Raw genomic sequence first — 11,827 nt, 5'->3', positions numbered from 1 at the left:
TTACACTTGTTCTTGTGAGTATCTTTGGTTCCAGGCTAAAATACAAAAATATCAAACTCTCAATCAGCACCTCTACATGTTGACAAAGAGTCCGGTCACCAAGGTAAAAATAACAACATAGCACCCGGTAACGAGATACCGTCTTCTGATCACGCTGGAATTCTGAGAACATATCCGATTGACTCTAATTCGCAAGTGGCTATCAATGCAAATTTGCTTACCGACCCCGAAAATAACGTTCGTGGTGGAGCCCGATCGGTGACGCGGAACACACAAAACGTTAAAGGAGACGGGATCAACCTACGAATGATCTTTGATATGTTGCAGGCTCAAAAAGCAGTGATAGCATAGCTCCAAAACCAGAACCATGCACCAAGCAGGATCGAGCCCGAGCCGTACCAGGAAGTTGTTCACAGGGTCAAATCGGTGCCAAGGAAATCGAACGAAAATGAATAGGGGACCGATCCCCCAATCATGAAAATGCCCGAAGAACTAACGAAGCGAGTTAAGTCTGGGGAAAAAAAGATCAAAGAAAACAACAAGAAGGTGGAAACTTATAACTCCAGGGTTGATCAAATCCCGGGGGCACCACCAATATTAAAGGGTTTTGATTCCAAAAGGTTCATACAAAAGCCCTCCCCCCCGAGCGCGGCTCCCAAACCGATCCACAAGAAGTTCAGCATGCCCTAGATTCCTAAGTATAATGGAATCACTAATCCCAACGAGCATGTCACCTCTTACACATGTGCAATTAAAGGGAATGATTTGGAGGAGGACGAGATCGAATCCGTATTACTAAAGAAATTCGAGGAGACCCTGTCAAAGGGAGCGATGATATGGTACCATAATTTACCCCCTAGCTCTATTGATTCTTTTGCCATGCTTGCAGATTCTTTTTTAAAAGTACACGCCGCAGCCATAAAGGTCGATACTAGGAAGTCGGACCTTTTCAAGGTAAAGCAGAAAGATAACGAGCTGCTCAGAGAGTTTATGTCTCGGTTCCAAATGGAACAAATAGATCTACCACTGGTCGCTGATGATTGGGCCATTCAATCTTTCACACAAGGACTAAATGTACGGAGATCAGTGGCTTCACAGCAGTTGAAGCAGAACTTGATTGAGTACCCGGTTGTTACCTTGGCTGATGTACATAATCGGTATCAATCGAAGATTAGAGTCGAAGACGACCAGCTGGGGGCTCCTTCTTGGTCCGTTTATCCTATCAGGCCCATTGACATGATCAAAATGGACATTGATCTAGAACAAGATTGAACAGTGGTCGATACTATCCATATAATGGAGACCGTAGGGGCAACGAACGTGGGCGCAACCTTGAAAGGAGAAATGATTGAGGCTAGAGCTCTTGAGAGCTCATGAGCAAGAATGGTTTCGACAGGCATACCGGACCTAAAGAAGCACCACGATTGTCAGAATATAACTTCAACGTCAATGCATCCGCCATCATATCGGCTATCGGACGCATCAAAGATATTAAATGGACTCGACCTCTGCAGAACGATCCAGCCCAGAGAAATCCCAACCAAATGTGCAAGTATCACGGCATCCATGGCCACAGAACAGAAGATTGCAGACAGTTGAGAGAAGAAGTAGCCCGGTAATTCAACGACGGGCACCTTCAGGAGTTTCTATGTGATCGAGCCAAGAATCATTTCAGAAACAGAGAGTCCAACAAACAAAACAAGCAAGAAGAATCGCAACACATTATTCACATAATTGTCGGAGGGGTCGATGTTCCCCAAGGGCCAGTGTTAAAACAAACCAATGTGTCGATCACAAGGGAGAAACGAGCTCGGGATTACATACCAGAAGGAACCTTGTCCTTCAACGACGAGGACGCAGAAGGGATCATGCAGCCCCATAACGATGCACTGGTAATATCTGTACTCATGAATAAGACTCAAGTTAAACGTGTGTTAATTGATCCAGATAGTTCGGCCAACATCATTCGGTCGCGGGTCGTAGCACAACTCGGCCTACTGGATCAAGTTCTTCCCGCAGCCCGAGTGCTAAATGGATTCCACGTGGCATGTGAAACTACCAAGAGCGAGATAACTTTGCTACTAAATGTGGCCGGGACCATCCAGGAGACGAAGTTCCATGTGATCGAGGGCGACATGAGGTACAATGTCCTGTTCGGGAGACCATGGATCCACAACATGAGGACAGTACCCTCGACCCTTCACCCGGTTCTAAAATTCCCGACACCAGAGTGAATCAAAAAAGTCTATGCGGAGCAACCCGCCATAAAGGAAATGTTTATCGTTGACGAAGTGATTCCGGTATCGGCACTCTCATCGACAAAAGGGTCAAATTCGAAGGGAAAATAGGAGGCCAAATAGCAACCACAGATGCCGGCCTCGACCCAACTATAGAAGCAGGGGACTGACGAATTACTTAAATGTCCTTCTAAATAATTTAAATGCGTTATTTATAAAATAAAAACTGTCACTTACAAACATACCAAGCCAACGGTTCATGCAACACTAACAGTCACAACTATTAGTGAAAAAACCTACAAACAGATTTATTTGGGACTATATCTATTTTGACTATTCATTCGATAATGCAGTGACTTTTATCTCAAGACCAATTTGAGGAAAAGGTATAATGAAGTGATTCTAATGGCAAAACGCACATTCAAATGTGTCTGGTCTAACATAGAGACTAAAGATGGGTACTATTTTGTGTGGGAGTCATGACAACAAGTTTTCAAGTATGATGAAAGAAAGTCTATTAATTGATAAAATTTCGATTCATAGTACTTTAGATAGTTGTTCTGGCCTTTGTAATGGTCGCGGACTCTAGGAGATGAACCAGTCACTTAGCTTTTCTACAAAAGTTTGGGACCTGCACAAGCTCATATAGACGGCTAAGTATTTTTCCTTTTTTCACTGTCTTGTAATTTATTCTTAAAAAATATATACATCTTTGTCAAGTTTCTCTTTCCAGGCAAAAAAAAAAAAAGAGTGAATATTAAAAATTACATGCTGGGCAGCCTTTGATTGGGAACAACGGAGAATGAAGGTTCTTATTAGTCATGTAACGTTATATGAAAATAAAACATAATTAGGAGTAGTATTTAATTTGAAGATTATTCTGTTGTCTTGAGATTTCTTCAAAAAATAAATAGGGTATTCTTAATGCTTTATTTAATTTTTTGTCATTATTGAAGGAATCATGTGGTGCCAAAAATGGAATGTTGATTAGAACAGTGCTAATCAATCGAATGATTCAACAAATAACAAATCTCCCAAATTGGTAATGTATAGTTATTTGCATATAATTTTTTTTTTACTTGTGATAATACTATTGCATTAGAAGTCATGTCTTGCAAAGCTCATGCAACTTATAAAATTAGTTGTTGTTTTTTTTCAATCTAAAGTTTGTCCACGTTTTATAATAGTTTTTTTTTTTTGTAGTTTAATTGCTATAGGGGGAATGATCTTATTATTTGCTTAATAACTGTATATTTTTTAATTATAAAAAATGATATTGATATACATGTCAATATTATTCTTTGCTACTTTTCTCCTAGAATGGATGACGCCTTTTAACATAAAGTTAAAAAAAGAGTTAGTAATTTTTTTTATCAATGTTGTTTTATTTACAAAAGCTTCATTACATAGATGTACAAAATAAATTAAAATAAGTAAAAAAATATCACATGTATCAAATTAAGTTTTCGTTGTTTATCTTTGTAGATTGTTATCTAATCATACTTACCTCGCAAATAAGCCACCATACAAGGACTTATATTGTATTCTTCCATGTAAAATTACTTACTCAAAATTTTATTTACAAATATTAATATTATTTTATATCACTTGACATACACGTACAACCCACGTGCCGAGAAACTAGTATATATAAAAGTTTGAACACTCTTAACGATTTTCCAACTTCATTACAATACTTCTATTTAGCTGTCACGTGATAGCGACATAGCGCATACTACATGACAACATCATTAGTAATATGTGGATTATGATTAATTTGTTACTTGTTTATCCGTAAAACGGTACAGTTAAATTTATATGTGGTTTATAGATAAATAAATTAATTTGATCCCAAGATGATAAATATATTAGATAAAATGTAATACTTAGCCTTGAAATGGAGATAAACAACAGAAATCGTAATTCCGGGAGCAGGGCTTCCGGGGACAATAATAGTGATATAAATGAACAAGAATAGAGAATTATATTAAGCTTTGAACAAAGTATAGCATATGTTTGTCAGAAAATTCGTCCCCTTTACAATGAGAATAGAGCTCACTATTTGTAGCTGCATCTAGGGAACAAGGTCCTAGGATCAAGCCCATCTTTAATGAAAATTATGAGGACCATTGAAGAATGTGTAACAGTAGGCAGTGAATGTCATATTCTCTGTAACGGGCCACATACTTAATGAGTATCATTCTCTCCAATAACAGACGAGATCGTTGCCTTCGGATCCGAGTGCCTTCTGCCTTCGGCTCCACGTGTCACTTTCTCATGTAATCATTTAATATAACAATATTTTACCCCATATAGATAGTCTCCCTGCTTTCCGGTAGCATAAACTTCTGTTACCGGAAATTTGATAGAAATACCTTAGACGCACGTCTCTCCGCATTTAATACCCCGAACACGCATCATCCCACGATTTAGCATTACTTTTGCATGTTATCGAGGTAATTATGGCCATGATTTTAGCCGTCTAGTCCTTTACTTATACGCATCAAACTTCTTTATTTGCACTTCATAATTCTCTAAACTTTCTCAAAATCTCTTTACTCAACTCGTACTTTGTCCTCAACCTTTCTTTAACATTCTGCTTGAGAGAAAACCTTTCTTCCTTTCTGATTAAAAAATGGCCTCTTTTTAGAGAAACCCAAGTTCCTCAATGAAAGAAGGTAAAGGTGATGATGCTGCTCCTCCTACGGTGAGCTCTATCATCCCAAAGAGTCTTTTCACAACTAAGGTCTTCGAAGAGAAGTATCCTTCCGCTCACCCTCGTACGTGGGCCATTAACGTATACCATTCTTCCATCCGACCTTCCAATATTCCTGTTGTGAAGGAAGACTGCTATTGCCAATATTTAGACATTATCGCTCCTGACCTGACGGAGCGAATAACCTTACCGAAAAAGGGTTTTACATATTTTTATATGTATCCCTTCACTTTGGGGTCGTTCTCTTTGAGTGGAGAGCTTGACTCTGTCATCGTGGAGTTATGCATCTACTACCAGGTATGCCTGGACCAAGTGAGTCCTTCTGTGTGGAGTACAGTTGCTTTTCTTCGGCACCTGTGCCAGGAGACGGGAGAGGAGCTAACCCTAGCTCGATTAATGAACCTTTATTCCCCCAATATTTTTTACAGGGGAATGATAAATTTCAGCAATCGTGGCCACCATGCTCTGCTATCCAGCATGGATGATGACAACGACCGTGGATGGATGGAACGGTTCATCGCCACCAGTGACATATTTCCGGCCACGGCTTCATCCTTTCCGAAATTATGGAATCGCACTCGTAAGTTCATCATTTGTCTTTTCTTCCATTAAAGATCATCCCATATCGTTATTGTCGCTTCTTCTTTTGCTTATTTCAGTGACTCGGTGGATACCACCTAGGGTTGAAGGCTTTGACCAGTGGGTCCTAGAAATACTTGGACGTTACTACGCCCGAGACCCGCACTTGGAAAGAACTGGCCCTTAAGTATGGGTGAAAGGCCAAAAATCATGGTAAGTCGAAGTCATCTTGTTTTTACCTTTCGTATAAGGAAGTTGTATAACATTTCTCAGTTGTCGTTCTCAAGGAGGATATTTTGGCTAATCCTGCTGACGCGGCAAGGCTTCTGCAAGAGGCTTTTACGCAAACAGGTGTCTCTGGGCCTGCTTCTGGTGTAAGTGTTTCTTTTGGGAGTCTCCGATCGGAGAACAAGCAACCAAAAAGAAGACGTTCCTCCGCGTCCGGGGGAAAAAATAAAAAGGCAAAGAGTGCCACACCCGGGTCATCTCCGAAAGTTGTGGTGATGAGCCCCGGGCCCGAGCCGGCCATATACACTGTGATGATCGACGATGATGGAGAAGCCAGTGAAGAGGGGGCTTTTCTACATGGAAGACGACGACCTTCCTCAACTCAACAGACTGCTCAATATTGAGTTAGTTACACAAACCGAGGATGATGCATCGGCACTCTGGGGGGAGTATGATATAGTAGAAAATGCCAACTCCCATTTTAGAATCCCAGTCGCCGTGCCCAATACTGTGAGGCTGAGTACTGGGTCCCTGCCAACTTCGGTTGATGAGCAACCAACAACAAGCACTGCGTTTGCTACAGCCACTTCTCGTCCTTCAACACCATCAGCTTCATCTCCTGATTCACAAACTCTTCCTTCGCCACCAACAACTGCTACATCATCTCCACTTGCCTTGGTTGCCCGAGAGGAGAATGCCCCTCTTCCCCAGTCCCCAGTTCGCGGGAACTTGGAGAAACATTATGCTGTCCCCTCAAAAGATCCATAAAGGAGGAGGAGCGTCACCCTCTCGTTTTCCACCGGATACCATATGTTGTTCCAGCCGATGGAACTTGTTATCTGAAGCCCTTGGCTTCCGAGAAAGATTGGGAAAAATACAAACTCTCTCGGGAGAGGGTTTGTTGAACAATGCCATGCACAATGCAGTGGGTGTACAACCCTTATTTTCTCTGTTATTTCTTCTACGTGTGTTATGGCAGGGTTTTGAAATTGCATTCTTGTTTTGCAGGCCAACTTCCTTGCTTCTGAGGGCCTTCAAAGGCTGATTCGTGATAAGGAGGAACTTACCTCCGAGTAAGATCAACTTTTGGCCGAGCGGGACCAAACTGCTTCTCGCCTCTCAGAGCTCGAAGCTCGAGCTACCGAAGCTATTGAGTTGGAGGCTCGGTTGCAGCAAAGTTAGCAAGAAGTGGTGACTCTTAGCCAAGAGGTCACCCCATTAAAGGCACAATTCAAAGAAACTAGGGCCAAATGGGTTGAGGTTCATAATGCCATTCTTGCTGCATCCGTTCTTGACGTTGACACTGCAGAAAGGTTGAAAGATTTGGAGGCAGCCTTAGCCTCCAAAACTGAATAAGTTACTGTTGTTGAGGCAAAGTATACCCGGTTGGAGGAGAAGCATAAGAGGATCCTAAAGAACAATAAGGTTTATAGTTCCACTATCCGCGAGCTCAATTTCAGCCTCTGGTCCACCAGATCCGGGTGGGAAAATATTTTTGCCGAGGTCAACCGACTTATAGAAGAACTCAAGCGCCGAGCGGCTTCCCTTGTTATTGTAAAAACATATTTTATGTATAGTATGAGGAGAAAAAACTTGGAAGAGGCTAAAGTGGGTGTCATTGATTTTGATGCCAAAATCGCTAAGGACCGTGAGCTAGAGTTAACTGCCAAAAGGGGTCTTCCGGCCCGGCCTGATGCTACCGATTCTTCTGGTTCTGGTTCTGAGTTCTCAGGAACTGAAGAAAAAGCGGAAGGTGATGATGCTAAAGGCCAAAATGATGAGCCGGCGGCGGATCCATCCACTTCTACTAGAGGCGCAGATGCTTCCCTTCCTCTGAGTCCCGGAGATGCAGTAGCTTAGTTTTTGTTTTCTTTTCTTTTCCATACTTTTGTATCGATGCTACTTTTGTTGTGGATAGAAGAACTTTTTCGTTTGAGTATTGTGCAAATTTTTCTCTTTGCATAGCGCAGGTCTCTGCGTACTTTTCTTTTAGTATTTGTGCAAGTTTTATTCTTTGCGTCGAATTGCGCAAGCCTTCGGGTACGTTGTTCCCCGAGAGCATTTTGATTTCGGGAATAAGTTCCTCCAAAATCAACCCTTTGCCGTGAGGGTTTTATAAGAGAGGGCCCTTTTATGTTTACGGTGCTCTTGAAGAGGACGTCTCATGTTCATTACGGCACTATCATTTGAAGTACTTGTTTAACTTTCAAATGATAAAATTAATGCATCGTTCAGACAAGAAACACGATAGATATTAAAGGACTGATGGTACAACTTTGTTTTCGAGTTTTGTCTTCCGGTTGATGTGGCAGTCATTGTTGTCGTATCCTCATATTATTCCCCCTAGTGCCCAGTGTTTGAATGTGAAAAATGTGAATTTGAACACTTGAAGTTTTACACCTTCGAGGATTCCACTAGTGAATTGCTAGATAATCTTCAGTTTGATAGCAAAATTCACTTCCCCTTAGGAATTTATGCTATCGAGCCAAAAATTATCTAACAATCCCCCAGTGTCTTGCACTTGTAAATGGTTGGGTAATCTTTGTTCGACGACAAACTTTACTTCCCGGTAGGAACTTTGCTATCGAGCAAACGACTATCTAACCACTCCGTAATGGTTCTTTGCTTGTGTGCCTTTTCATTTAAAGGTCTTATTGTTGATGCTGAAGCTTCCTTCATAGTATGCTTTCCATTGCTGCCTCGTTAAAAATCTTGCAAGAAAAACCCAATTGGGACAAAAACTGGATGAAGGGAAAAAGAGTGGAGCACATACTTTCAGTGTAGGCGATGCTCATTAGCAATAGTATCTTTTGAGATGTGACACGTCCTAGTTGCTTGGCAACTTTTCTCCATCTTGATTTTCCAACTCGTATGACCCTTTTTCCGGTGACAGCTGAAACCCGATAGGGGCTTTCCCTTGTCGGACCTAACTTCCCTGTATTGAGCTCTCAGATGTTCTGAGTTACTTTCCGCAAAACTAAGTCTCCCACTTTGAAAAAACGGGGATTGGATATTTGATTTTAATATCTTTCCACTCTCTGCTTTTGGGATGCCATCCTTATATCTTAGGGTAGTCTCTCTTACATCCACCGGGATTAAGGCTTCTGCTCCATACATGAGAGAGAAAGGATTTTATCCTGTGCTTGACTTGGCTGTTGTCCGATTCGCCCATAGTACTCCCGACAACTCTTTGGGTCATTTACCCTTAGCTGTTTCCAATCTCTTTTTGAGATTTTGTATGACCAGCGTGTTTGCTGATTCTGCTTGGCCATTTACGCTCAGATGATAAGGTGATGATGTGATCATTTTGATTATTAAATCTTCAAGGAACTTTGTGACCTTTGCGCCTATAAACTATGGCCCGCTGTCATAGGCTATCACTTTTGATATCCCCTGCAAATTATATTCTCCCATAAGATATCTACTACTTCTCGTTCGCCAATCTTCTGATAAGGACCTGCTTCAACCCACTTAGAAATATAGTCAGTTAAAATCAAAAGAATTCTTACCTTATCGGGTGCGGTGGTAGTGTCAAACGATATCCATCCCCCACTTCATGAATGGCCATGGTGACAAAACTGAGTGCAATAATTCTGCCGGTTGATGTACCAACGGTGCGTAGCGTTGACATTTATCATATTTTTGAACATAATCCTTGGCATCCTGCTCCATCCGGGGCCAATAGTATCCTATCCTAATTCACTCTAGCACCAAGGAATCTGTGCCTGAGTGATTTACGCAGATCCCTTCATGGACTCCTCGCATAACATAGTTAGCTTTGGAGGCTCCCACACATTGGGCCAACGGGCATTGGAATGATCTTTTTTTATAATTGATGTCATTTGAAACTATATCGCGCTTCCTTAGTGCGTAGCGGCCGGGATGCCTTGGGATCTCAAGGCAACTTTTCGTGCTCGTGATAGTCAATGATCTTATTTCTTCAATCCCAGACTAAATTGGTTGCCTTTACCTCATAATAGCTATCTGCATCCAGCACTGAGTGCATAAGTTGAACGACCGTACTGAAGTCCGATCCTTTCATTTATGTAGACGAGCCCAGATTGGCTAATGCGTCTGCTTCCGCATTCTCTTCCCTCAGAATGTGCATAATTGACCATTCCCTGAACCGAGCAAACAAAGCCTGGACTTTCATTACTCATTGTTGCATGCATTCCTCTTTGGCTTCGAAGATCCCGTAGACCTGATTTACCACCAGCTGGGAATCACACTTGATTTCCACGACCTCGGAGTCCAATCCCCGATCCATTTCAAGCCCTGCTATTAAGGCTTCATACCATGCTTCATTGTAAATAATAGGAACAATTCTTATGGCATGCCTTAGGATTTCTCCTGAGGGTGTGGTCAACACTATGCCGAGCCCAGACCCTTTCACATTGGAAGCTCTGTCCGTGCACAAGGTCCTGACTTATGATGTCGATTCCGACACTATTAATGCTTCTTTGGTAGCCAGAGGTAAAAGTCCCGGACTGAAATCGGCCACAACGTCTACCAAAACTTGTGACTTAATTGCAGTCCTGGGTTTATATTCTATGTCAAATTCGCTTAATTTGATGGCCCACTTGGCCAGCCTACCTGAGAGTTCAGGTTTATGCAGAATATTACGTTGGGGAAAAGTGGTCACCACAGCTATTGGGTGACATTGGAAATAAGGCCTTGGCTTTCGAGCGGCGACTACGAGGGCTAAGGCTAATTTTTCCTGATGTGGGTAGCGAGTTTCGGCTCCCATTAAAATTTTACTAATGTAATAAATAGGAGACTGCGTACCTTCATCCTCACAGACTAAATGGCACTTACCGCTACCTCCGAGGCTGCTAAGTAGATCAACAATTGTTCTCCTTCCTCCGGTTTTGATAGTAACAGAGGACATAACAAATACCTTTTCAAATCCCTCAATGTCTGCTGACACTCCGAGGACCATTCAAAGTTTTTCTTCTTTTTGAGCAGCGAAAAGAAATGATGGCATTTCTCTGAAGACCATGAAATGAATCTACTCAAAGCGGCCAGTCTCCTTGTTAACCATTTAAACCTCCCTGTTAATTTTATCGGGGTTAACTTTGATCCCCCTTGGTGACACCAGGAATCCGAGGAACTTACCGGAGCTGACCCCCAAACACACACTTCTCAGGGTTAAGCTTCATGTTATGCTTCCTTAAGATGTCAAAAGTTTCTTGCAAGTGTTTAAGATGATCACCTGCGTTCAAAGACTTAACCAGCATATCATCTATGTAAACTTCCATGGTTTTCCCTATTTATTTTTCGAATATTGTGATCACGTGTCACTGAAATGTGGCTGCGGCATTCTTTAGCCCGAAGGGCATCATATTATAACAATATGTGTCAAAGTTCATTATGAACGAAGTTTTTTCCTGGTCCTCCAGGTGTATCTTGATTTGATTGTACCCGGAGTAAGCATCGAGGAAACTCGTTAACTCGTGCCTGGTCGTTGCATCGATCATTTGATCAATGTTTGGTAATGTGAACAAGTCTTTTGGGCATGCCTGATTTAAATCCTTATAGTCTACGCACATGCAAAATTTATTGTTCTTCTTTGGAACTACTACTACATTAGCTAGCCAGTCAGGATACTTTACCTATCGAATTGAACCGATATCAAGTAAGCGAGTTACCTCTTATTTGATAAATTTGTTTCTGACCTCGGCAATAAGACATTTTTTCTGCCTTACCGGAGGGATGCTGGGATCTAGGCTTAGCTTGTGTACGGCCACCTCTGACGAGATACATGTCATATCCGCTTGCAACCGCACAAAATAATCGATATTAAATGTAAAGGAATTCAATAAATCCAGACCTGAGTTCAGGGTGCAGTCTTATCCCCAACTGGAACTTCCTTTCCAAGAATTTTTTGAACAATGCCACTTGTTCAAATTCTTTCTCTTGGCTCGGGAGAAGGCGTCAGTTCCTATAATTGCTATGCCGCAGGCTCCTTCCCTTTGCTACTGGAGACTGAGATTGCATTCATCTCCCTTGCTGCTGGTTGGCCACCTCTTATTTGTTTAATTCCCTTGGGAGTTGGGAATTTCAGTAA

General features: G+C 41.8%; 1 protein-coding gene across 1 annotated transcript; it reads left to right on the top strand.

The window, feature by feature from the left end:
- The first annotated feature begins 831 nt into the window (after positions 1-831).
- On the top strand, positions 832-1,272 carry LOC138901663 (uncharacterized). The gene has a single exon (XM_070189442.1). It carries the CDS (start codon positions 832-834, stop codon positions 1,270-1,272), a length of 441 nt encoding a protein of 146 aa, XP_070045543.1.
- The last annotated feature ends 10,555 nt before the right edge of the window (positions 1,273-11,827 follow it).

The sequence above is a fragment of the Nicotiana tomentosiformis genome, chromosome 11 (assembly GCF_000390325.3).
Source record: "Nicotiana tomentosiformis chromosome 11, ASM39032v3, whole genome shotgun sequence".
NCBI lineage: Eukaryota > Viridiplantae > Streptophyta > Magnoliopsida > Solanales > Solanaceae > Nicotiana > Nicotiana tomentosiformis.
This window is presented reverse-complemented; position numbering and strand designations above follow the sequence as displayed.